The 27047-nt window shown below is 39.1% G+C and overlaps 3 protein-coding genes across 13 annotated transcripts in view; all 3 read right to left on the bottom strand.

Annotated features, from left to right (window-relative positions):
• Window positions 1-106: 106 nt before the first annotated feature.
• Window positions 107-13420, bottom strand: LOC123991383 (DNA topoisomerase I, mitochondrial-like). 3 transcript variants are annotated; one of them, XM_046292932.1, is made up of 23 exons: window positions 13314-13420; window positions 12899-13034; window positions 12620-12677; window positions 12350-12408; window positions 12066-12132; window positions 11747-11772; window positions 11522-11641; window positions 11371-11425; window positions 11207-11280; window positions 10683-10964; window positions 9871-9986; window positions 9640-9761; window positions 9365-9487; window positions 8980-9167; window positions 8693-8837; window positions 8379-8522; window positions 2778-2963; window positions 2604-2672; window positions 2345-2459; window positions 1918-2045; window positions 1592-1686; window positions 1156-1305; window positions 107-465 (listed from the first exon to the last, which is right to left on the bottom strand). In XM_046292932.1, exons 2-23 carry the CDS (start codon window positions 12994-12996, stop codon window positions 363-365), a joined length of 2523 nt encoding a protein of 840 aa, XP_046148888.1. In that variant the 5' UTR covers window positions 12997-13034; window positions 13314-13420; the 3' UTR covers window positions 107-362. The 3 variants fall into 3 exon arrangements, with proteins under 3 accessions (XP_046148888.1, XP_046148887.1, XP_046148889.1); XM_046292931.1 differs by having other exon boundaries at window positions 12899-12998; window positions 13314-13373; XM_046292933.1 differs by lacking the exons at window positions 10683-10964; window positions 11207-11280; window positions 11371-11425; ... (5 more) ...; window positions 12899-13034; window positions 13314-13420 and adding an exon at window positions 10296-10511.
• A 1774-nt stretch (window positions 13421-15194) lies between these two features.
• Window positions 15195-19015, bottom strand: LOC123990279 (zinc finger and BTB domain-containing protein 14-like). Its single transcript, XM_046290868.1, has 2 exons — window positions 18859-19015; window positions 15195-17284 (listed from the first exon to the last, which is right to left on the bottom strand). The coding sequence occupies exons 1-2, from the start codon at window positions 18998-19000 to the stop codon at window positions 15933-15935; spliced, it is 1494 nt and encodes a 497-aa protein (XP_046146824.1). The 5' UTR covers window positions 19001-19015; the 3' UTR covers window positions 15195-15932.
• Window positions 19016-21523: 2508 nt separating this feature from the next.
• Window positions 21524-27047, bottom strand: part of LOC123991381 (protein 4.1-like) — a 123366-nt gene continuing 117842 nt past the window's right edge. For all 9 annotated transcript variants that reach the window (XM_046292923.1, XM_046292924.1, XM_046292921.1 and 6 more), the window contains one exon: window positions 21524-22543. Coding sequence is in view for 1 of the 9 variants with exons in the window: in XM_046292926.1 (XP_046148882.1) it covers window positions 22538-22543 (6 nt within the window). In the remaining 8 variants the exon portion in view is untranslated. The remainder of the gene's footprint in view (window positions 22544-27047) is intronic.

Raw genomic sequence — 27047 nt, 5'->3', positions numbered from 1 at the left:
ATGAACTCATTAAAATCATTGTTACATGTATAATTTTTGTTCAGTATATTTTTGAAGGGCCGTAGAAATTCACTCATGAGTAAGGCGTCAACAAACACTTAACATATCAATGAAAAGGTATTTTATTTCACACATTTACAATTGTTAACAAAAGAAACAAATCTTAAACACAAAATGTTCCTCGTCTATTATAACTGATTAATTCTCACTGATGTGCGCGTTGTCAAGTCAGAAAACAAACACTGCTAGTAACCAACAACAAATAAAGACCTAAGTAGTTGAAATTATAAAGGGAACATAAAAATAAGTAACAGAGGAAAGGAAACAACGCAAAATCTGTCTTGCTGACAGGGCGACACAGCTCAAAACTGAAAATCTTCTTCAGTCATATCAATAGCCCAAGCAAACTTGTCTCTTTGGGTTTTGTTGTAAATCTTCTCGATTGGCACATTGAATTTCCTACACCTGCCATGAAAATAAATGTAAAAGTCATTCACATGCTACAAAAATACAAAGTGAAAAAAAATATTTTTAGAGGGCAGCAAGTGCTGTGGAACTGTTAGAGGAAATTATAGTTGAAATGATTAATTTGTATACATTATTGATTAGAACCATTTATTCTAATACTATTATGTTATGGTATGAAAAGTATGAGTTCTTGGTTAAGTTGTTACTGAAAATGTAAGCAGAATGAATGAATTGTCTGTGCCTCTTGGGAAGTTTAAGGGGGAGATGATATAGCTTTTCAGACAAGATAAGAATGTTTGGGTTATGTTCCATTAGGGGAGAAAAAGTATATATTTTAGACAGATTGGAATGTCTGTTTTATGAGGGGAGTAAAAGATCTCCAGGCCTGAGTATACTACGCTATTGTAAGGATGGGAGAGAGTGTGAAACTGATGACGTCATTTTATGTTCTCTCTTTAAAATGTAATGTTCTTTGTATTTTGGGTCAGTACTCATCAAGAATAAATGCTGAACTTGTTTTTAAGACTGGTCTCTTGCTAATTCATGCAAATGATAAACTTACAACTTATCATGAATTAAATAAGAGTGTAAATTTGGTTTTGGCTGCAAAATACTCAGGAATGTAGAATTCCTCTATCAGGAACAGACAGAGGTCAAGGATAAATGTTAGGCTAAAATGGTGGTTACCAGGCCACTGATATCCTGGGGTCCAGGTAGTTGAGTTTGGATGTGCCCAGAGCGATGACCTTGTTCTCCTCCCTGTCAGTCATCTGCAGCTGGAGTTTCTTCAGCTGTTCCTCCAGCCTCTTCACCACAGCCTCCTTCTTCTCAACAAGCCTGGAGAGAGCAGTATAATTATTTATCTGTGCTTGATTGAGCTTGCCTGGCTTAAATTTGACCAACAGAATGATCTGATGTTAAAACAAGAGGCTCAGTAACCTAACAAGCACCGCAGTAGCAATTTGAAATAGCCCTTCCAGCTGCCATTGTAGAAGTAGTTTATAGGTTATGAAAGGTTAAATCCACTGGTTATCCTACAGTGTCAGTAACAGTAGAGTCAAATGACCAACTGCAAGAGTCGCTAATTTCACTGGTCAGTTTCAGCCTATCAAAAAGTACTCACTTCCTGGTCCTCTCAGTTCCGCCCCTCTTGTGCTCTTTTTTGGCATCTTTCAGCTCCTTCCTGGCCACATCTAACTGTTCCTGCTTCTGCGCAACCTGGAACAATAAAACAGAGTATGTTAGACAATGATACACTGTTAAAGGGAATTGCTGTACATGCTTCTTTGGTAATAAAACAAAAAATAATCAAGATAATGGATCTGAACATTAGATAGATGGTTTTAAAATGGCACTATAAGAAGCACTAGCTACTAAATAAACTGTCCAGGGGAAAAATAAAATAATATATATATATACACACACACCATTCATACATATTCCAGTTACCTTGTCCTGCAAGTTTTGCATGGATTTCTCAAATGATTTGGGTGCTGCCCTCTGGTGGTTACAGAGAATGGCCACAGCTCTGTTGGCTCGGTTATAGGACAGCAGCTTCTCCTCCAGACTCATATCAGCTGAGGAGGAAAACAGGCATGTCTTTCAATATTGTACCGTCTTCACTATACTATCTGCTTGTTTCACAGCTTCATACAGTTAGAACACAAGTGATAAGGTCCGAGAAGCCAGTGTTTGGAAGATATATTAGCATGGGTGGTATTAGTCCCGAGACCAAGTGGAGAAAAACAACTAGGGCCACGTATGTCACAGAGGGTAGCCAGAGCGGAGAAATCTTGTCAGCTATTCTAAACTAGATCTGCAAAATAAATAAAAACTACACTGAGTGCATTGATGGTGTAAACAGAAGTGGACTAACCCGTGGTGAGCTTGTTGAGCTGTTCTTGCAGGGTGGTGGAGGCGTTGAAGGTTCGGAACACTTTAGCAGTCAACCCCGGCATGGACTGGTTCAAGTGCTTGTTCAAGTAGGTAGTCTGCCAAACAAACAACAACCAAGCGTAACTGTATCTGCAGAGCTAGATAAGCCTACTGTGTATCACATAGCTAGCTAGTCATTATTTGGGTGACACTCATTTTAGAGCAAACATGACATAACCAGGTGCAGGTCTTCAACTTACATTTATTCTATCAAACAGGTCATCCTCAGGATCCTTGTTTTCCATGAACAGCTTCAGGTTCTTGAAAACCTGTGTACAAATAATGTCTTTGCACATTAGACAGATGTTTAACCCTTGACACCGCATAACAATGGAGGAGTGAAGATGTAACAGATGCTAGACAGTGCTGCTCACCCTGCCTTCCACAGGCACCTCGTTATAATAGCGAATAGAGTCTTTCCCCAGGAAGTCAAACTCCACCATGAACTCCTGGCCCCCCTTCTCCTGGTGCAGGGTGATGTGTTCCACTCTCAGAGAGCAGCAGCCCACCGTGTCCGCTGTCTCACTCTCCTCCTTCTCATTCCCCGCTCGCAGGGCCAGCTACATTCACACACACACACGTTAGTGAAGGAGATGTATACTGTACATGTGGGTACAAGGTAGGGTTGGGTAATATTAGCATATTACCGTCTTGACAGCCACCGTTGATGCCGGTGACATTGTCATGTGGCAGACGACGGTTTAGCCATTTTGAATACGACTGGCGGTGAGCAAGCACGGAGTCGGGCAGCACAGAAGTCACGTTCTGAGTAATTACTGTATTTCTATTTGCTATCGCCTATTTCAATGCATTCGGAAAGTATTCAGACCCCTCAACTTTATTTGAAAGCCTTATTCGAAAATGTATTAAATAAGCCACCCCCCCCTCAATCTATACACATTACCCAATAATGACAAAGCAAAAACAGGTTAAGATTTTTTTATTTTTTAAAATCGAAAACAGAAATCACACACACACAAAAAAATGTCTTTCTTCTTATTTAAGTCATAAGCAGATATAAAAAAGAAACAATACTTAACAGCAAAAAAAAAGTTACATCTAAGACAAAACAAGTGTTACAGAAGTGTAAAACCACCAAAATTACATTGTACAGTGGTCTGATGCAATAGGATAGAACATTTGGGACAAATTTCAGATGAAATACAGCGCCACAAGCCAATCGGATCGCTCTCACCACCACCCCACATGCACACAAAGCATAGTCCACTACCCAGAGTTCCCTTCATTAGCCAATATTTCACCCACATCACTCTGCTCCACAAAATTCAAAAATGGTCCCCAAACCTTTTCAAAAGTGTTGTTTACGTACATGTTATCTTTTCCATAGTTAGGCAATAAATTTCCCTAAGCCATTGGGCAATACTAGGCCTGTTCACACTTTCCCAGGCAAGAGCTATCAAGCGTTTTGCTTGCAACAAGCACATATCTGTAAGTGTTTATACTTGGTTCTTTAGATGAGGTTTGATTGGGTAGAACCCCAGGATAAACACTTTGGGATGGAGAGGCAATTTTACTGATAATATTTGGGATATCATATGTGATACCTCTAGGGTTGCAAAGGGTCGTAATCTTTCCGGTAAATCTCCAGACTTCTTCCATGGGAATTTAAGGCTGGGAATTTTGCTTAAATTCATTAAAGTAAGCTTATAACAGTGAACATTTTTTAGTGGGATACAAAAGGAAATTCTAGGTCTTGTGGCATATTTTGGTTAAACTATCCCCAAGTCAATGGAATTGCAACCCTCTGCATGCACAGTGCATTCATCCATCCATCACATGTACATCTGATTCTCAAGATCTTGCACACTAATGAGATGCTATTGAGCCCACACTGCTCCACTGTCTGAGCCAAGGACTACATGCTTTCTGGTAAGTTTTGATTACAATACTGGGTGGGGTGAAAATATTTTATATGATATACATGATTTTTTTAATGACTGGTAAATAGTAGCCTACAGCAAAGTGTGTTTAAATAATTTCTAACTTGTTAACGATTTATGCTAGTTAGTTTTTGCTACCATGTGGGTTTTAGCTTGCTTGAGCCTGCTAACTCACCTGTTTCCATACATGTTTAATTTAAAACACTTTTAATCTAACTGCTTAACTATTTTTTTTTTTTTGCAATGTTTTTAAAACTTTTTTTACAGGAAAATGCCACAGGCACTATCTGATGTGTGGAGACATTTCACTGCAGCTAATGTAGAAGGAAAAGCTGTGTACATTTGCCAAATCATGTGAAGAATGCAACAAAGATGCAGAATCATCTGGCCAAGTGCATAAAGTTCCCTCAGCGCACACAAAAAAGGCTTCCCATCTAGTACAAGCTGAAGTCTGTTGTATAAAGTATAGGTCAAACTGCTGTCCAATGTATTCTGTAAAACTTGTATCTTGCAGCCATTTAGGTTGGAAGCACCATTTAGGTGGGTCACCTACTAAAATAGAATATATAAGAGATGCTAGAGCATGGTCAGAGATAAAAATGTTATCATAAAAACAATATTCAAATTTTAGAGTGTGATGCTACTGAGAACATAATAATAGTTAATTTGGGAATAGGTCTAGTGAGTGCTAGAGTAACAGGAGTATTCCACATCATCTGGTTATGTTCTTTCCAAATCTCTATTAAGTTTAAATCCTTCAAAAAATGCTGTATGGTTTTCCTAGATTAGGTGTGGGAGTAGTTTGAACCTGAGGTGCGATCTTTAACAGGATCTAAAGTGCAATTAAAGTCTCCTGCAACAATATAATCACAAGGAAGTGTGGAAAGGTTTAAAACCAAATCATTAAAGAATTTAGAGTCATTTTCGTTGGGACCATATGCATTAAATTAAAACTGCTCAGACAGCAAGGTATTCCATATAATAATATATCTGCCGGCGGGATCACAAATTGTTCGCAATATCTGATATGGACTTATGGATAAGAATAATAACTCCCTTTGCATGGGAACTAAATGAGGCTGCAGTGATCTGCCCAGGCCTCCTCTTGCATATCTTAGGAATGTTGCCAGATAATATATGTGATTCTTGCAAAAATATGATCTTCGCCTGAAGTTGTTCTAATCTAGTTATTACCTGATTTATTTAATCCCCTACAGTTCCAGGATGTAAATTAACCTTAACACCATGACTCATCAAATTTACCAGGGTCACTTGAACTAAAACATTGCCCCATAAGAGCACATGAGATCAGCAATAATATACCAATAGTCCTCTGTTACCACCATAAACAAAAACACAAAGGACGCTTTAAAGCACGTCACAACGTACAAAAACAACTGCCTAACAATCAACCATGAATGTGTGATTAACCCTCTTACCCCAAAGTCTTTAACAGACCTCCCCCTCCTAGTGACACTCCGTATAAGGAGCTCAACAGTATAAGGCTCAACGTATAAGGAGCTCAACAGTATAAGGCTCAACGTATAAGGAGCTCAACAGTATAAGGCTCAACGTATAAGGAGCTCAACAGTATAAGGCTCAACGTATAAGGAGCCAGCTCTGCCTCTGCAGTTTTTCCCACTTTGTACACCTTCTGCCCCGCCATTTTGTCATTATTATTATTATTATTATTATTATTATTATTATGTTCACCATTTAACAAAGAACCAAAACAAAATACCAGGAGTAAGCCAGAAAATAAGACCTCGGTGATCCAGCCTCCTATAGGCCTAAATAAAACAAACCCGCACCAGGATGTTCCACTGCATAAAATAAAAGTTTAATGGTACATAAATTTATAATAAGACTTACTTGTAAACTGGCCATGTTATTATAGTCGAATAGACAGTGCTACCATGTTACTAGATAACTAACACGGTGAACTGGCTCAAACTTTAAATACTTGTTAAGACAAAACCGAAAGCAACAGTACAAAAAAAAATCCCCAAAAATAGATCAAAGTTTAACTTCACGTTGTGCTATTGCCTCTTCTTCAGCGTTGCTCCAATTCCACACGTCTGCCTAGCTTCTCAAGAAACTGCTTCCCCTGGTGTTTCAGGCGCACTGGAAAGATGATTCCATACCGAATAGCCTTAGTCCGTAGCCGCTTGACACTGTCCAAGTGTTTCTACTGCTTGTGGATTTCCATGGAGAGATCTGGGAACAACATTTCTCTGCAAGAATTGGCAAGTTCCCTCACTTTCGCCAAGGCTGCATTCACCGCATGTATCTTATCTGTATAGTTGAAGAATTTCATTACCAGAGCCCTCGGGGGTACGCTGTGGTCGGATTGTGGGCCAGAAATCCAATGAGCTCTCTCAATGATCAAAGGAGAGCAGAGTGGCTCCATCTTCAGAGACTCAGGAAGCCACTGCTATAGGAACAAGCAAGCATCAATCCCCTTTCCCCTCCCTGACCAAGGGCAGTCTTCCCCAATTGCGCAGTTTGGCCGGGAGGCCTCATCTATGATGAGTCTTGGTGGTTCCAAACTTCTTTAATTTAAGAATGATGAAGGCCACTGTGTTCTTGAGGACCTTCAATGCTGCAGACATTTTTGCACCCTTCCGCAGATGTGCCTCGACACTCTATGGACAATTCCTTCGACCTCTTGCCTTGGTTTTTGCTCTGACATGCACTGCCAACTGTGGGACCTTACATAGACAGCCTTTCCAAATCATATCCAACCAATTTAATTTACATTTAAGTCATTTAGCAGACGCTCTTATCCAGAGCGACTTACAAATTGGTGCATTCACCTTATGACATCCAGTGGGACAGTCACTTAACAATAGTGCATCTAAAACTTGGGGGGGTGAATTACTTATCCTATCCTAGGTATTCCTTAAAGAGGTGGGGTTTCAGGTGTCTCCGGAAGGTGGTGATTTACCACAGGTGGACTCCAATCAAGAAACATCAAGGATGATCAATGGAAACAGGATGCACCAGAGCTCAATTTCAAGTCTCATAGCAAAGGGTCTAAATACTTATGTAAATAAGTTGTTTTTTGTGTGCAAAAAAAATAAATAAACAAAAAACTGTTTCTACTGTCATTATGGGGTAGTGTGTAGATTGATGAGGGATAAAAATATATATTTAAAAAAACACATTTTAGAGTACGGCTGTAATGTAACAAAATGTGAAGAAAAAAATCCAGGAGACTGAATACTTTCCAAATGCACTGAATGTTATACAGAACGCAAGAGAGGAGCGTAGTCTAGACAAAATTGAGAATTCCACCAAAGCAGCTCCAAATGTCCATTGAGAAAATACTCTCTCAGATGCATGGGCCTAAACCTATTAATTGCTTTTATAAACAGACATTTCCTAACTATCTTGCATCTAGCCGTTTAAAAAAAGGCTATATTCCCTTCAATAGGTTTTGATTGTGACTTCGGGCTATACAATTTCATCATTGTATGCATGCATGGCTTTCTCATCAAACAATGAATGAATCTGGAGTTCCAACTCCAAAAGCCTATAAACTATTAGCAAGGGGACAGAAAATGAACCGTCTAAAAATGTAAGGTAGCAAGGGAGTGAACAAACATCAACAGCCTATAGAAACACAGAATGAAAAGTTAAACATCAAGTTTAAGCTCATTTAGAAATAAATTATCTGTGTGGGGTGGAAAAAAAATCCTGACCCTCCACGCGAGGTTGAAAACCAAAACAGCCAATAACCTATCCTCCTACTAAGCACATCATGAAAGCTTTAAGACAAGTAAAAATGATGAACAGTAGCCTATTCCCCAAATATTCTAATAACCTAAAGAAGTTCTGTCTTAAAGTTGCCGCTTTCAAAAAGAACAAGAATGAACGGAGTCTACAGGGGTGGGGGGGGATACCATAGTACATCACCATATTCTATGAGTACATAATCATGATGGGACAAAGAAATAATTCACCCAATTCTAGTACGTACACATGAGTGTTTGACAATATGTGTTTGAGATGACCTAAAAGTGCTTGCATTTTGTTAACCACACTGCGGTAAGATAGTTGTGAGGTCTGTACCTTGTCGATGAAGTAGAGAGCCACTCCTCTCTGTCTGGTCTTCATCTCTCGGTTCTTCCAGTCCTCACGGTACAGCCTCCTGATGGTCTCCACCTTAAGCTTGAGTTTACGAGCCACCTCATACTTCTGCCAGTCCTTCTCCCCCTGAGCACAGAGAGAAAAACAGTCTAAGGCAAACTCTGAACTACTGGCTTGATATGTACGCCATCTTTTCACTGAGTTCAGTCTTCAGACTCTTCTCAAACGTTTGAGTTTGTTTTTCCACTAAAACAACCCCACTGAGGCAAAGGAAGGTGAAGAGAAAGGCTCCGTACCTTGAGTTTGGAGCTGGGGTTGAGCATGACGTACTTGAAGTTTCCCTGGACGTTCTCCACCCAGGAGGCTAGCCAGGTCACTGTGTTGTCATGCTGCACCTTCCTCCACCTGTGGCCCTTTGGGGCCACCGGAATATTGGAGCCTCTGGAAAAACAACCAAAGCTTATTGCCTTTCGGCACATATTTGCCATTTAAATTGACTAGTTAGGCCACTAATTCCCAATTGGGAGTTCCATAAAGTTATAGAGAGGTTGTTTGTTCCTAGTGCTCTCCCGGGGGCTCTCACTTGCTGCAGTTGATGGTGATTTCCTCTGGCTGGATCCTCTTCTTCAGCTTGCCCATCTTGGGGTGTTCTCCCCGGCCACGGAACAGCCCTGGAGGCTCCACACGGAAGTTCCCGATCTTCTCCCGGTGACCGTCCAGCTCACAGAAGCCATACTCCTCCGTCAGCTTGCTGTTCTCCTCTTTCAGGACCTAACAGAAGCACAATACAAAGACTTCCAGATTTGCAATGATAGTGTGACCTCAAAAAATAATATATATTTTGGGGATTCACTTAGATATGCAGAATTAAGTACCAACAATTAAATTCAAAGCATGTGGAACAATATACTTCAATACGTACATAATGTTATTGATGCAGCTCTATGCTCGATACTTGGCTAAGTTACCTGTTTCTGTTCTTTTGTCATAGCCTTCTTCTCCTCAGACTTATCCAGGAAGTACTTGTTGATGTGTGTGAAATCACACTTCGACAACTTCTTGATCTGTTCCCTCTCCTCTACTGACATTTCCTGTTAGGTAAAATCCTGATGAGCTCAATATCAACCACTACATTGACCATCATTCTTACACACACACACACACAATGCTGCTTAAAAACTGTGGTTGTTCATTGCAAAACGCAAGTCTCGACTCAAGGCTATACTTAATCAGTGAGACTAACCTCTCTCCAGTCGGTGAAGAAGTTCTCCTGGAAGGAACTCTTGGTTGTGTACTCATGGTCCAGCATCTTGGCGTAAAACGTGGCTACCTCCTCAGCAGGCAAAGTCAGTTTTACAGGGTTCCCTATGAATCACAGAACGTTGAATGTTAGGTCTGCTTTGCTGTAAAGCTAAAACGACACAGGAAAACTATGAGGATGAGTAAGATGGATTCATGTAGGGTGGTAACTCACCATTGTAAAAGAAAGACACGTTATTTGGTAATGGTTCGTATTCTGGTGGGAAAAGTGGACCTTTGTGTTCCAACGTGGTCCATTTGTTCCCGTTGTTGGAATTACATTCCTCCCACCTGACAACAAGCGTATCGCAATTTAATTACAGTACAGAAAGACAGACAAGGTTTGAAGGTTTAAAATCTAATACAAGTGAGACAATTAAATATTGCCATACCAGATCTAGCAAAAGTAATGTTAACTTACGTACCCCTTTACATTAACAATGTGTGGCTAGCTAGGATTACTCTTCCAAAATGGCATTACCCTGGCTGTCTGCACTGTTTTGACGAATATAACGTTACTTAGCTATACTATTCATGCGTGGTTTGGAGTAAGCTACTGTAAGATCAGCTATTTGACAGCTTTAGCCATCGTTTACTCACCTGGCTTTGGGCTCATGCTTAATCTTTGCATTAGTTCGGTAAAATCGTAATGAGTAAACCGCAGAACAACTTCTATTAAATTTCACCGACTGATATATAAAGTCTGCAAAATAAAAGCTGTATTTGTTCATTCCAGATGACCAAGAATGAATGAGATTCACAGGCGCCAAGGACTTTCATAACGCTGTCAAAACAATATACACGTGTGTTGAACTATTAATACTGTCCCCCTAGAAACAAACGATTGTTAACGGTTCCGGCTACAAATGAGCGTAATATTATGTCAACCACTATAACGGGGAAAATGTTCTAAAAACAAATATAAATTCAGTCAAATATGATGCTTGCCCATTACATGCAATACAGAGTAAATAACTGCGCAATTACCATTTCCATGTACTGTCCTCCCCTTCTTTTTTCCCACCCTTCTTGGTCTTCCCATCATCTCCATCTTTTTTCTTCTTCTTAGATTCTTCTTTTCCCTCTGGCTTATTTTTACGTTTCTTTTCATCGGATGTCTTTGTGTCTTTACCACTTCTATCTTTTTTCTCCCTTTCTTTCTTGGCATTCTCCTTTTTTACGCCAGTTTCTTTTTTACTGTCACCTGTCGGTAGAACATCAGTTTCACGTGAATCTTTGCTCTTCCTCTTTTTAGAGTTGCCATCGGAACTACAGAGAAAATAAAATGAGACTTTAAGCATGACTTTCAAATGAAAACTATTTCAATGGCAAGATAAAATGCTTTAAAATAAAGCTTTGTGGAAATGTACTATAAAATCCACCATAACACAAAGCATGGCACATATTTGATATTGTCATTAAAATGAACAACGCAAAAAAGTTGGTTCACTCTGAGCATAGCATATTCTGAGTATGAAGCATTTTTTACTGTGGAACTTCATGATGTTCACCTGTTAGCTGATATTTCCCCAACTTTTCTCTCGTCTGTCCCGTGGTGTCCCTTTTTGCTACTTTTAGATTTGTGCTACATTGACATAATAGGTGAGAAACAAGGCAAGCAACATCACCAACAACACTGATAATTGAAAATAACAATAAATGGTTAGTCAGTTACCTTGTGTTTGTTATCTTTTTGTGAATCCCCAGTTTTCTTGGATTTTTTGTCAGACCTAGTTAAAGAGAGAAAGGCAATTTACCCCAAACCAAGTGACTGTTTTTGTCAATAAATAAACTCATCGTGCAATAAAGGGTCAATTGTAGCCTACCTCTCCATATCTGAATGCTCAATTGGTGCAAACAAGTCAACTTCCTGTAACTCAGTCTTGGTCACTTTCCTCTCATGTGATTCCGTGTGCTTGGCAGAGACATTGTTGTTTAAGTCAACCCTAATAAATAAAATAAAATCACCACCTTTGCTTTCCCTCCGTTCACATTCAAGAATATACTTTCACTTTTGGTGTGAATAATTTGAACATCAGAGAAAAACATACTTCTTTTCTGAAGGTAGTGATGCATCCTGTGAGAGAAAGACAGAAACCCCATGAATAAACATTATTTCAAATGTTTTGCTAATACAGGATATGCAGGAACTAGGCCTGTGTATATCATGTTATAGCAGAGAGGAAGAGGTGAAGCGAGAGGTTTCTCTCATACCAAAAATCTGTCCAAAATAAGACCCATGCATTTCTATGGGCTTATTTAGGACCTAAACTTGTCGCCTGCCTTCCCGCCTTTGGGATGACTCCCATTGTTAGGGCGGAGACATGAGCATCTTGTCATTATGTACAGAACTCTGGTGATGGTTCTTACCGTGGCTACACTTTTGGTCTTCACATCTGCATGGTCGTTCTCCGAGACAGCTTTTAAGCCCCCAGAACTGATAAAGGAAAGACAGAAACAAATGCATTGTTAAAACAAGATGAAATCAGATGATCGCTTAACAAGTTGACCACTGATTTAAACAAAACAGAACACATCGGAGAATACTACACCCTTCATTGTGAATGAAGACATGTAAGTGGGAGATTGTAATTTAAGGGCGATTTCACATATCCCCTGTATGAAAATGAATCCTAAGATCTGTCCATACTCACCTTGTGATCTTCGGCTCCTGCAGAGGTTTACGAGGATGCTTAGAACTGGAGTGTTTCGCCTATGAAATAAAATGATAATCAGACATGCATACGGATGAATGGTCTATTTTACGGCGTGTGTGTTAGTGATTGATTAGGAATGCCTGGCGTGTATCATGCGATATAATTGAGATGGTGTGTGGATCTCATGCATGCTGCCTCCGTCTGGTCTTAACTTTCATATAGTTGACGTTCCACTCTCCAAACACTCCAAATGGTGCATTACATTACCTTGTGCTTCAGCTCGGTTTCCTCTTTTTTGTCCCTTTCCCCATCCTTACTCCTCTTCCTGTGTTGGACCATAGGGAAGTGTGAATTTAGCTTTTCATAATAATCCTGATTTATATTCATATTAAAACAATGACCTCTTTTTAATGGATAGGCTCTATTCTACTACCTTGTCACTGAGAATAGTAACCTCAACGATACACATCCACCCCCAAACTCAATTCTATCATGATGACAACCTGACCTAGGACCAGTGGTTTGAGGTATCTTCAGGAAACTCACCTGTCTGTTGGGCTCTCATCAATCTTAGACTCTGATGCTGTTCTTTTCCTGCTGGATGTTTCTGCTCCTCCATGCCCTTCATTGTCTTCCAGTTTCATAACTCAAATTCGACCGTAGGTAGCGTTAATAATTAAGTCTTTAAAGTAGACAATGTTATATCAAGTTGAATTGTACCTGTATATAGTTATAATATTGTAAAGTTTCAATTACACACCATTTTAAAAACACACATGAGGTCGAATTACGGATGGTTATTTGTAGATCAATTTACAATGTCACGATTTCACTGATTGGAGGGTCGATAATCTGGCAATATTACTCGAAATTCGTCGACAAAACACGTTCATAAAATTGTCCAATTATTTTATTTCATTTGAAAAATGCTAACATATCTGAAAGTATTTGCATTCTTTACCTGTAAACAGAGTTGTCCGTGTTCTCAATTCACAATCGTGTCCATTACACTCTCGATGAGATTGAGAACTCATGACACCTGAAAGTTTTCAAGTACCAAAAGCGACCTACTGCGCATGCTTGAACGCCCAGGGTCAACCATAAATCCAGCCAAATAACATATTGACAAACATTTACAACGAATAGTGTATGTTTAAAACTCGCTCAAATATAAAGTTATTAGCAAGGTCAGCAAATAGATCAATAAAAAATGTGACACAATGACTGAATAGATCTACCATAGCCTAGTCTTGATGAACGCACTTTAATACATTGATGGAAAAAAGTCCCCAATTGTCATACTGTAGTAAAAGTATAGATACTTTAATAGAAAGTTACTCAAGTAAAAGTGAACGTCACCCAGTAAAATACTACTTGAGTAAAAGTCTAAAAGTATTCGGTTCTAAATATACTTAAGTATCAAAAAATAAATGTAATTGCTAAAATATACTTAAGTATCAAAAGAAAAAGTATAAATCATTTCGAAATTCCTTATATTAAGCAAAGCAGATGGCACCATTTTCTTGTTTTAAAAACGTACTGATAACCAGGGGCACAGTCCAACACTCCGACATCATTTACAAAAGATGCCGATCAGAGGCAGCAGGGATGACCAAATGTTGATGAGTCTGTGTGGTAGACCATTTTCCTGTCCTGCTAAGCATTCAAAATATAACAAGTACTTTTGGGTATCAAGTAAAATGTATGTAGTAAAAGTACATTATTTTCTTTAGGAATGTCGTGAAGTAAAAGTAAAAGTTGTCAAATATAAATAGTAAAGTACAGATTCCTCAAAAAAATACTTAAGTAGTACATTTACCTTAAGTACTTTACAACACTGCGTTAATAGTGGTGTTGGGGAAGCTACTCTGAAAATAAATCAAATATAGTTAACTAAAGTCCAAACTACTTAGTGATGAATTAGCATATCTAAATCTCAAGTCATAGGCTACGAATTGCAAGAAAAGATCACTCTGAATTCAGATGTTTTTAACAGAATGTGTCATTTAGCCTATTAAAAACAAAAACTGTTTCAAGGGAGAATTAGGCAGGTCTGATGCTGAAAAATAAAGGAAATTCTTGCCTACTTCCCCTATATTTTATTTAAGCAAAAAAAGTAGTGTGTAGTTCCAGTAGTTAGCTACACCGCTACATGGCAAGACAACAGTGTGTAATTCCAGTAGTTAGCTACACTGCTACATGGTAAACCAGTAGTGTATAGTTCTAGTAGTTAGCTACACGGCAAAACAGTAGTGTGTAGTTCCAGTAGTTAGCTACACCGCTACATGGTAAAACAGTAGTGTATAGTTCCAGTAGTTAGCTACACCGCTACATGGTAAAACAGTAGTGTGTAGTTCCAGTAGTTAGCTACACCGCTACATGGTAAAACAGTAGTGTGTAGTTCCAGTAGTTAGCTACACCGCTACATGGTAAAACAGTAGTGTATAGTTCCAGTAGTTAGCTACACCGCTACATGGTAAAACAGTAGTGTGTAGTTCCAGTAGTTAGCTACACCGCTACATGGTAAAACAGTAGTGTGTAGTTCCAGTAGTTAGCTACACCGCTACATGGTAAAACAGTAGTGTATAGTTCCAGTAGTTAGCTACACCGCTACATGGCAAAAAATAAATTAACTACTGAAAACCCAACCTATATTTTTATTTAGTTCAACTACCAAAAAAGCTACTGCAAAATGTCTTTAAATGACTAGTTGAACAACATGTAGTTCACTACTTCACAATACTATATATTTTTTGGGACATGTCAATCCATGCAAACATAGGCTAGTCTACACAAATTAAAGCTATAATGTATTTCCAAAAATAATGTAAAAGACAATAGATTGATGATTTGTTGGCAGTTGAGGCTACCATGTTTATTCAAGCAACACATATTTCGATGTCAATTACAGTAAGACTTGTGTATGTGATGCTGTAGAATAGTTAACCATAAAAAATGTTGTGGTTTATAACATTTTTTTTCATACATTTTTACAAATCAAACATTTAATTTCCAGTTTTCTTGATAAAACCAGTACTGTATAACAGCAGTAATATATTGACAACCAAAACCGAGTAGAGGCAGTAGTCGTAGCATTTATATCCATAACGCTGCCATAACATTTACACAAACATATTTTAATTAATACCCCCAAAAATGAGTTACCCATTACAATATAATCAAGTGCGAGAAAGCCTAAATCACGTGAAATAAATCAAAAAATAAATGAATGCAGTCAAATATATATGCCATTTAGCAGACGCTTTTATCCAAAGCGACTTACAGTCATGTGTGCATACATTCTACGTATGGGTGGGGTGGTCCCGGGGATCGAACCCACTACCCTGGCGTTACAAGCGCCATGCTCTACCAACTGAGCTACCAACTGAGCTACAGAAGGACCACAAATCCTATCTTATTTCACTATGTTCTCGAGAAAAACGATCAACATCAACTCTATCTGATTATTGGAGTTTGTCGGCCTCCCAAAAATAAAATACAAAATGAAACATCATCAAAAAACTCAGATTGTTCTCAAGATGTCCATGACCAGTAAGGTAATGTCACAAAACGTTGTGTGCTATGAGCACGCTATGGAGTCCAGTTGTTGCTCGGCCTCGGCAGCCATGGCTGCTGCCTGCAGCTGTTCAGTTTCGGTCTGCAGGGCGCTGGGTGGCATCTGCTTCCTCTCGCTGTGCATGTTGTTTTCATGTCTCTTTAGGTCTGAGGCTTTAGCAAAGGCCTTGGTGCACGAGCTGCAGACGAAAGGCTTCTCGCCCCTGTGGCGCCTCTCGTGGTCCTTCAGGTGGGACTTGTGCTTGAAGGCCTTGTCGCACATCTGGCAGCCAAAGGGACGCTCGTTGCTGTGGACCCGCTCGTGCTTCTTGAGGTCAGGCGCTCGGATGAAGGACTTGCCACACACGTCGCAGCGGTAGGGCTTGAAGCCTGTGTGGATCTTCAGATGCTCCTTCAGGTGAGCCTGGGTAGTGAAGGCTTTGCTGCAGATTTCACAGATGAACGGACGTTCGGCCGAGTGCAGCTTTTCGTGTTTCCTCAAACGGTTCTCGTCGATGAAGGTCTTTCCACAGATCTGGCAGGCGAGCTGTTCCCGTTGGCCGTAGAGGAGGTACTCAAACTTCATGTCCGTCGTGGCTGTGGTCCAACCGGGGGGCTGCTCGTCCTTCACCTCGCCGATGCTGTCAGCGAACGCTAAGGTTGTTGTGGTGTGACCCGCCAGGTCTTTTTGCTCCGTGTCCATGGGTTCCACATCCTGGTCGTAACAGCTCACCTTGTGCACGTCCTCATTGGCAGGAGGCCATTCTTTGAGAATGGCCTCCGTCACTCTCAATGCCGTGTTGGGCGATTTGTCCAAGTCGTGATTGGTCATTGGCTCTTCCACAAGGTCGTCAGTAGGGGTGTCGTCATGGTCACCTAGCACCTGTAAGTCGTTATCCTGGCCCAATGTAGGGTCATCAGTAGGGAGAGCCATTTTGAGAATATCACAGGGAAAGGGTTTGTCATGTTGGCCGTTCCTTTCTTCAGTGGACATGTCACGCTTCTGTGAACAGAGTTTGTCCAGAAAACGGATTCCGAGTATTTGGCCTGAAGAAATCATCAAATTCACATCCTTTATCTTCACAGAAATCTTGGCCGTGTACATGTAGTTCAACACCTCCTCGAAGATGTCTGAGCGGATGAAGTCGATTTCTATGACTGAGGAGTTGTCGACTTCATGCTTCTTGAACAGCCTTTTGAAGTATTTGCTACACGCTGCCAGCACACAGCGGTGCGCCCTGAACTTCACATCTTCAACCACCACCGCGATGTCACAGTGTTCACCCTCCAACCGTTGCTCATTCAGTATCTTCAGGAAGATGGTCTTGTGTTCATCATCCATGTACTTCACGGTCTCTGACATCTTGGATTGATATTCTGGAACAATATAAATAATGTTGTTAGATGTCTGTGGATACATTGGGAAATAAGCTGAAAGCAATCTGGTCATAATATCCTAAAACAGTAACCACATTTTTTTTTTTTACCTTTATTTAACCAGGCAAGTCAGTTAAGAACATATTCTTATTTTCAATGACGGCCTGGGAACAGTGGGTTAACTGCCTGTTCAGGGGCAGAACGACAGATTTGTACCTTGTCAGCTCGGGGGTTTGAACTCACAAACTTCCGGTTACTAGTCCAACCACTAGGCTACGCTGCGAATGATTAGCTCCTTTTTATTTTACTAGGCAAGTCAGTTAAGAACAAATTCTTATTTTCAATGACGGCCTAGGAACAGTGGGTTAACTGCCTGTTCAGCAGCAGAACGACAGATTTGTACCCTGTCAGCTCGGGGATTTGAACTTGCAACCTTTCGGCTACTAGTCCAACGCTCTAACCACTAGGCTACCCTGCTGCCCCTCTCCTGCACTGTTGGTGTGTCATGGCCAGATATATGATGTTTCTCTGGATGACACCATCGTGGCTGTTGTGGGGCAGAATAATGGGCTGACTTAAAAAGCTATGTTTTGTTTGATCATTTATTTTCATATCAACCTCATACATGTAGTAATCTATGTGGATAGGAAAGCGTTACTAGTAGCCTATATGCAATGATATGTATTCAGTTTTAGGATTTGTATGTATTGTTAGGTATTACTACACTGTTGGAGCTAGAAATATAAACATTTCGCTGCACCTGCTAAACATGTGTACGCGACCCATAGCATTTGATTTGATTATTTAGATAACTAGTTTACCATCCCCTCCCGACATGGATCACATGACCAGAGGGAAATAGGCACATTGTTGAATCATTTCATTTAATGTTTTTTTTAACGAAATATAATAAATTAATCAAGATTTGTGGTGGCCAAATGATTTTAGTACATTCAATCTAGGCAGATACAATCGCCCATCAATTGAATGTCTTAGACTTTGATCATTTTCAACCCAGAAAATCATAAATTATATAACGTTGCAAATTTAAAATGGCTACATTATGAATGCATGCTTGCATAGCAATACATCTCAATGTCGTATAGCCAATTCATTGGCAAATTAATGTCCATGCATACAGTAAACCGATTGGGAAAGCTAGCAATATAGCTTTAGATTTGGGGGTGTCACTGACGTTAACTGGCTAACGTTAGCTAGCCTATTTTGCTCACCTTTTGCTAGCTATTAGCTATGCTTATACACGTATTGTTTTCAACAGAACATGAATACGATGTTGCTTTTGGTTGTAAAAATCGTAATTTATTTCAATGACAACACAACAATCTGTCTCATTCTGAACGGTGGGGAGAGAAGGGTGTGTGTATCTGACTAGCCACAAGCACGCGAGGAAGCGCCCGTAACACTAACATGGAAAATGCCCGAGCAGCCATGAACTCTCCTGAAATGACGAACTCGAGCTTTTGCTGAAACCGTGAGCGCGCAGGCATCTTGGTTAAACATTATGCAATATTTCGGAAATCGATCTGATTCGCTAAAAAAAATACGTTTCTTACCTGTAGTACAATATGTCGTCCCCTTGAGAACGTCACCGATATATGTCAAGCAGTCAAAAGGGAATAATACACTTTGTGTGTTGTTGGCCTGAGGACGAGCATAAGCGGAAGGACGCGCTGCGCCAGCACGGAACTGCAGCATGCAAGTGATTTTGCGCGTACGTACGTCAATTGTAAATGTTTCCGCCTGCGCTCAAAGCGTAAATACAACACAAAAAGCAGAAACCACACTGTGCTTACGCAAATTACTGATAAGAAGTCTCTGGAGCGCGAACCTAGAATGAAAACGGGAGTAGATTTGGGGCGCGTAAACTACTGTCACGAGCGGGAAGCGAGTGCGCTTTTTATCGAGATTCTACAGAGCGATTCAATAATTATTCCGTGCAATCCAGAGTCCTTGGTAGTCCCTACCCCCATTGAAGTTCATATTTAAAATGGTTAAGGTAAGGTTCAAGGTTAGGGCTAGATAAGGATTATTGTTAGGGTTTAGGGTAGGGACGTCTCAAGGATCTCTAATAGCACTGACCCTCAATCATTTTAGCCAGTTTCACCCACTGAGCCGAACAGGTGTGCACGTTCGGCACGGAGTGTCAGACAGGAGCGTTTGACATGGCCCACCGATAATAATACCCCATCAAATATTGATTTTACAACATCGTTTTAATAATTAATGATCCATATCGATAAACTTTTTTTTATTTTTTTACAAGGAATGGTCCTCAATTGTAATGGGATGTTGGATATCGGCTATTAATGATGCCATGGTTCCCTTTAGCGGTATTCTAAATGTATATGCCCAAATTACATTAAAGCAATTTTCTTTCAGTCTCTACTGCAATGCAATAATTAATGCTAATTGGAGATGCCACCTCGCATAATGATTCCCTGTTTTATATCCCAGAGATGTTAATTAATGTAATATTTCTGTAAATGTCATTTGGTTATTTAACAATGCTGCACATCTCTGGAAGGTTTGGATTGCACCATTAATAGATCATTGTCATGGTTTGTGTTCAGAGTTAGAATAGTGAATGTGATGCTTATACAGCCATTGGCAGTGGGCACTATGGCCCCATCTGCTTCATGCCAGAGCAGCTGTGCCTTCACAGTTGACTTCATGTTCCATTGGTGTAGTTTCACTTTGAATTAGAGGAAAGCCAGATTCAATATGCTCTGAAAGGTCAAATCTGTAATTGAAAATACATTGTGGCTACTGGGTAGTCAACAACTGCCTTTGCCTAATGATCCGTTTGAAATACTCAAAACAATTTTGCAAAGCCGAAGACACATTTGAAACATTTCTATATAATGTATAACTTCAGCAAAAACACTTAACACTTGTACAGTACTGTACACTCCAACACATCTATGGTTCAAAAGGCTAACTTCACGACAAAGTTATAATCATCCAGCATCCTTTGAGCAGGGGGATCACAAAGCAGCTGAGGTAGCACTCCTAGGTAGCACTCCTACTCCGAGATGCTTCTTGAGTAGACGCCCTAGTTTCTGACTGGTTAGGCCCCTCTAGACAATACTGTTGTGGAACTGAATTTTCATATTACATTTCAATTTCCCCACCAAAACACTGCTTCTCAAATGCGTAATTCAAAGTAACTGTCTTGTTGATGGACATTTGGCTTGGTTAGGAACATTACTAGTCTGTCACACACAACCAACGTGATTTACACCTTAACTTGCAACACATGACTGTAACCGGACTCTGCACTTGTGTTCAGTGAAAGTACAATCAGCCATTTTGTCACGCCTTTCCTTCTAATGGTGTTCCTTTTGTTAAATAACTAGTAGCTTGTTAGAAGAAAAAAAGAGAGTAGTGGGCTAGTCTCACTCTGGGATACTGTAAATGGCTTCACTGTAGAGTTTATGTGAGCACAACCACCAATACATTTTCAGCGAATGACAAAAAATAAATAAAAAATAGATCCAACAAACTGTATTTATCCATTTATTTATCTTGTGGGAAACACATTCAACAAGGACGGTTTTCACAGCTGATGATTTGAAGAGGTGGGATCAGAGGCATCATGATCCCAATATCTCTGAGGGGTCACTGATGACCGAATATATATATATATATATATATATATATATATATATATATATATATATATATATATATATATATATATATATAATGTCTTAATATTCATTCTATAAGACACTGCTAATTATGTATTCTCATCCCAGTGGATGATATTGAGGGGGCATGTGCCACCCGATAGTGCCAGCTCAAGTTCGATTGGGCATGATGCCTCTGTGTGGGAGAAACCAAGCACACAAACACACACTGCAGGCTTGTACTTGAGGTTGTTGTCTGCCCATTCTGCACAGTTTTAAGGCTTGGATGTGCCACACAGGGATGAGGAGGATTCTGGGTAGGACTTAAAGGAAAATCCCCCTCCCTAAAAAAAAACCAACATTTAAAAATTTTTATTAGTCCATTGTTGACATTGTCCCAAAATGTTTTGCTTGTAAAAAATCAAGTTTTCAAGATATGTAACTTTCAAAATACAGAAACCATCCCTGTATGATGCATTTTGCACCCTGTGACGCAACACGCAGCACCCTGTGATGCAAAATGTTTCATACAGGGATGATTTCTGTATTTTCAGAGTTACATATCTTGAAAACTTGATTTTTTACAAGCAAAACATTTTGGGACTATGTCAACAATGGACTAATAAAACAAATACCAAAATATTGTTTTTGGGTGGAGTTTTCCTTTAAGAATGTGTCTAAACAATTATGTATCTAAAATTGCATCATATTCCCTATATAGTACACTACTTTTGACCAGAGCCCATATGGAATAGGGTATAATTTCAGATACAAGCCAACAAGAAAGTATAATCCATAGTGTGAACACACATACTGTATAATAAGGGGTTTCTTAATCACCTCAGAGGTCACAGTAATGGAGTCTGTTGAACTTTTCCTGCTAACTAACGCTTCTACAATATTTTGCCTCATCATCCTCATCCTCACCTTGTAATTAATGAAAACCAAATAAGCATATTTACAAGTAAAAACAACAAAATCATCTTTGAGCATGAATGACCTACTAAGCAAATGCATGTACCACAGTACCATAGATATTATTGTTGTCTTTTTAAAGGGAATACTCTTTGTAAAATTGGATAAAATCAGCATTTGGGATAAATAAGGGGACTTCTGACAAGATGAATGCCACATCTAATGCGTGGATAAATATTGTGCCATCATAGCCTACTATTATACATGTTTCTAAGTGAGCAGTTTGATAATAAATACAACATAATGATCTATACTATCTTAACTCTCATCACATACATTCTTAAACCTTTGAGTCTGAGTTTACAGGTCAAGTAAAACATGTAGAACTTTTGATATATTGTTATTTTTTCTTTTACAAAAATGCAGAATTGTTCCCTTTTCATGCAGTATACATGCTCCTATGAAGGTAGCTTCAGAGGTCTGTGTTTGCCAGTAGTGATGGTGAGTGAGTGAAGGATGTGTGGGTGGATGAGGTTAGTTCAGTAGTGGTTGGATGCAGTATTAGTGTCTGCTACAGTGGGGTGCTGTCTGTTGGCAACGCCACTATCCTGCTTGCGTCCCGTACTCTGAACAGCGTGAAGTAACGTTAACAGAATGCTCCCGAAACGTTGGTGAACCCGGTGACCCGTCACACCTGAAAGAGAGAGAGAGTATCATTACAGAGCACGTGCTTAGATGAAACAGATGAACACTCCCATTCTTGTTGAAGGTACATATTTTTCAGAAGGATGGAAAAAAGGAAATGTTTTATGTTATTGCAGCTGTTATGATTGAAGATAAGAAGAATAGCATGAGAGAGGTCATATGAATTTCAGAGGTCGTGTGAATATCAGAGGTCATGTGAATTACAGAGGTCGTGTGAATATCAGAGGTCGTGTGAATACCAGAGGTCGTGTGAATTTCAGAGGTTGTGTGAATTTCAGAGGTCGTGTGAATACTAGAGGTCATGTGAATTTCAGAGGTCGTGTGAATGCCGGAGGTCGTGTGAATGGCAGAGGTCGTGTGAATGCCAGAGGTCGTGTGAATGCCAGAGGTCGTGTGAATGCCAGAGGTCGTGGGAATGCCAGAGGTCGTGGGAATGCCAGAGGTTGTGGGAATGCCAGAGGTCGTGTGAATGCCAGAGGTCGTGTGAATGCCAGAGGTCGTGTGAATGGCAGAGGTCGTGGCAATGCCAGAGGTCGTGTGAATGGCAGAGGGCGTGTGAATGGCAGAGGGCGTGTGAATGGCAGAGGTCGTGTGAATACCAGAGGTCGTGTGAATGCCAGAGGTCGTGTGAATGCCAGAGGTCGTGTGAATGCCAGAGGTCGTGTGAATGCCAGAGGTCGTGTGAATGCCAGAGGTCGTGTGAATGCCAGAGGTCGTGTGAATGCCAGAGGTCGTGTGAATGCCAGAGGTCGTGTGAATACCAGAGGTCGTGGGAATGGCAGTCAATGGTTTGTTTTTTATCAGCAGGAGAACCTTTTTCATCTAAACCAACACTTATCAGACACAGATTCAGACAAGCTGCATGCTAAGACATGACCATTCATTTTAAAGGGTTAATAGACTAGACAGCCTCTGCCAAGCAATATGTCTCTACTACAGCGTACAGAAACTTTGACAATAAGAAATGTAAACTGGTGTCTCTCTTGAGCATCATGCCCTAATAACCAGAAAGAGGGTAAATAATGATATAATGTAGACCAACACACTCATCAAGTAACCCCTCATTTGATAGGAATGAGACAAACTGGCAGTATGAAAACCAGTACGCTCTGAACACTACCAGAGATAACAGAGATAATTATATAGACAATCAAAACCAAACGTGAAATTTAGACAAGACAGTAAGAAATAAATAGCAAACACAACGTTTTAATTGCTTATTGTCAATAATGGTATGAGAAGCTGAAAGGAAATGCAAACATTAGCACCAATAACATTTCCAGAGCAGCCATCACAGGCACAGAAGCCAGCCATGGAAGGCTATAGAGAGACTCCATACAGTATATATAGAGAGAGACTCCATACAGTATATATAGAGAGAGACTCATTACAGTATATATAGAGAGACTCCATACAGTATATATAGAGAGACTCCATACAGTATATATAGAGAGAGACTCCATACAGTATATATAGAGAGAGACTCCATACAGTATATATAGAGAGAGACTCCATACAGTATATATAGAGAGAGACTCCATACAGTATATATAGAGAGAGACTCCATACAGTATATATAGAGAGAGACTCCATACAGTATATATAGAGAGACTCCATACAGTATATATAGAGAGACTCCATACAGTATATATAGAGAGACTCCATAAGGTATATATAGAGATTCCATACAGTATATAGAGAGAGACTCCATTCAGTATATATAGTGAGACTCCATACAGTATATATAGAAAGACTCCATACAGTATATAGAGAGACTCCATACTGTATATAGAGAGACTCCGTACATTATATATAGAGAGACTCCATAAGGTATATATAGAGATTCCATACAGTATATAGAGAGAGACTCCATTCAGTATATATAGAGACACCATACAGTATATATAGAGAGAGACTCCATACAGTATTAATAGTGAGACTCCATACAGTATATATAGAAAGACTCCATACAGTATATAGAGAGAGACTCCATTCAGTATATATAGAGACTCCATACAGTATATATAGAGACTCCATACAGTATATAGAGAGACTCCATATAGTATATATAGAGACTCCATTCGGGTATATAGAGACTCCATACAGTATATATATATAGAGACTCCATATAGTATATAGAGACTCCATACAGTATATAGAAAGACTCCATACAGTATATATAGAGATTCCATACAGTATATAGAGAGAGACTCCATACAGTATATATAGAGACTCCATACATTATATATATAGAAACTCCATACAGTATATATAGAGACTCCATACAGTATATAGAGAGACACCATACAGTATATAGAGAGACTCCATACAGTATATAGAGACTCAATACAGTATATATAGAGAGAGACTCCATACAGTATATAGAGAGACTCCATACAGTATATAGAGAGACTCCATACAGTATATAGAGAGAGACTCCATACAGTATATATAGAGAGAGACTCCATACAGTATATAGATAGACTCCATACAGTATATAGAGAGACTCCATACAGTATATAGAGAGACTCCATACAGTATATAGAGAGAGACTCCATACAGTATATATAGAGAGAGACTCCATACAGTATATAGATAGACTCCATACAGTATATAGAGAGACTCCATACAGTATATAGAGAGACTCCATACAGTATATAGAGAGACTCCATACAGTATATATATAGAGAGACTCCATACAGTATATATAGAGAGAGACTCCATACAGTATATAGAGATTCCATACAGTATATATATATATATATATATAGACTCCATACAGTATATATAGAGACTCCATATAGTATATATATAGAGACTCCATACAGTATATATATATATAGACTCCATACAGTATATATAGACACTCCATATAGTATATATATATATATAGACTCCATACAGTATATATAGACACTCCATATAGTATATATATAGAGACTCCATACAGTATATAGAGACTCCATACAGTATTTAGAGAGACTCCATACAGTATATATAGAGACTCCATACAGTATATAGAGACTCCATACAGTATATAGAGACTCCATACAGTATATAGAGAGACTCCATACAGTATATAGAGAGAGACACCATACAGTATATAGAGAGAGACTCCATACAGTATATAGAGATTCCATACAGTATATATATATATATAGACTCCATACAGTATATATAGAGACTCCATATAGTATATATAGACACTCCATACAGTATATATAGAGACTCCATACAGTATATATAGAGACTCCATACAGTATATATAGAAAGACTCCATACAGTATATATAGAGAGAGACTCCATACAGTATATATAGTGAGACTCCATACAGTATATATAGAAAGACTCCATACAGTATATAGAGAGAGACTCCATTCAGTATATATAGAGACTCCATACAGTATATATAGAGACTCCATACAGTATATAGAGAGACTCCATATAGTATATATAGAGACTCCATTCGGGTATATAGAGACTCCATACAGTATATATATATAGAGACTCCATATAGTATATAGAGAGACTCCATACAGTATATAGAAAGACTCCATACAGTATATATAGAGATTCCATACAGTATATAGAGAGAGACTCCATACAGTATATATAGAGACTCCATACAGTATATATAGAGACACCATACAGTATATAGAGACTCCATACAGTATATAGAGAGACTCCATACAGTATATAGAGAGACTCCATACAGTATATATAGAGACTCCATACAGTATATATATATAGCGACTCCATACAGTGTATATAGAGAGACTCCATACAGTATATATAGAGATACTCCATACAGTATATAGAGAGACTCCATACAGTATATATAGAGACTCCATACAGTATATAGAGAGACTCCATACAGTATATATAGAGAGAGACTCCATACAGTATATAGATAGACTCCATACAGTATATATATATATAGAGACTCCATACAGTATATATAGAGACTCCATATAGTATATATAGAGACTCCATATAGTATATATATAGAGAGACTCCATACAGTATATATATAGAGAGACTCCATACAGTATACAGAGAGACTCCATTCAGTATATATAGAGACTCCATACAGTATATAGAGAGACTCCATACAGTATATAGAGAGACTCCATACAGTATATATATAGAGAGACTCCATACAGTATATATATAGAGAGAGACTCCATACAGTATATATAGAGAGAGACTCCATACTGTATATATATAGAGAGACTCCATACAGTATATATATAGAGAGACTCCATACAGTATATATAGAGACTCCATACAGTATATATAGAGAGACTCCATACAGTATATAGAGAGACTCCATACAGTATATAGAGAGACTCCATACAGTATATAGAGAGAATCCATACAGTATATATAGAGACTCCATACAGTATATATAGAGAGACTCCATACAGTATATAGAGAGACTCCATACAGTATATATAGAGAGACTCCATACAGTATATAGAGACTCAATACAG

This window comes from Oncorhynchus gorbuscha, linkage group LG12, assembly GCF_021184085.1.
Source record: "Oncorhynchus gorbuscha isolate QuinsamMale2020 ecotype Even-year linkage group LG12, OgorEven_v1.0, whole genome shotgun sequence".
Lineage (NCBI taxonomy): Eukaryota > Metazoa > Chordata > Actinopteri > Salmoniformes > Salmonidae > Oncorhynchus > Oncorhynchus gorbuscha.
The sequence above is the reverse complement of the archived record's forward strand: the minus strand, read 5'-3'. Positions and strand labels throughout refer to the sequence as shown.

Bases quoted from the DNA above. Each gene is read 5' to 3' on its own strand.
- LOC123991383 (XM_046292932.1), bottom strand. From the start codon at position 12,996: ATGAAACTGGAAGACAATGAAGGGCATGGAGGAGCAGAAACATCCAGC. The intron at 2,964-8,378 runs GTACAGACCTCA...GTGTGAATGTAG, and splicing joins CTCTCTACTTCATCGACAAG to CTGGCCCTGCGAGCGGGGAA. The intron at 1,687-1,917 runs GTAACTGGAATA...TTATTGTTCCAG, and splicing joins TGCAAAACTTGCAGGACAAG to GTTGCGCAGAAGCAGGAACA.
- LOC123990279 (XM_046290868.1), bottom strand. From the start codon at position 19,000: ATGCTGCAGTTCCGTGCTGGCGCAGCGCGTCCTTCCGCTTATGCTCGT. The intron at 17,285-18,858 runs GTAAGAAACGTA...ATATTGTTCCAG, and splicing joins GACGACATATTGTACTACAG to AATATCAATCCAAGATGTCA.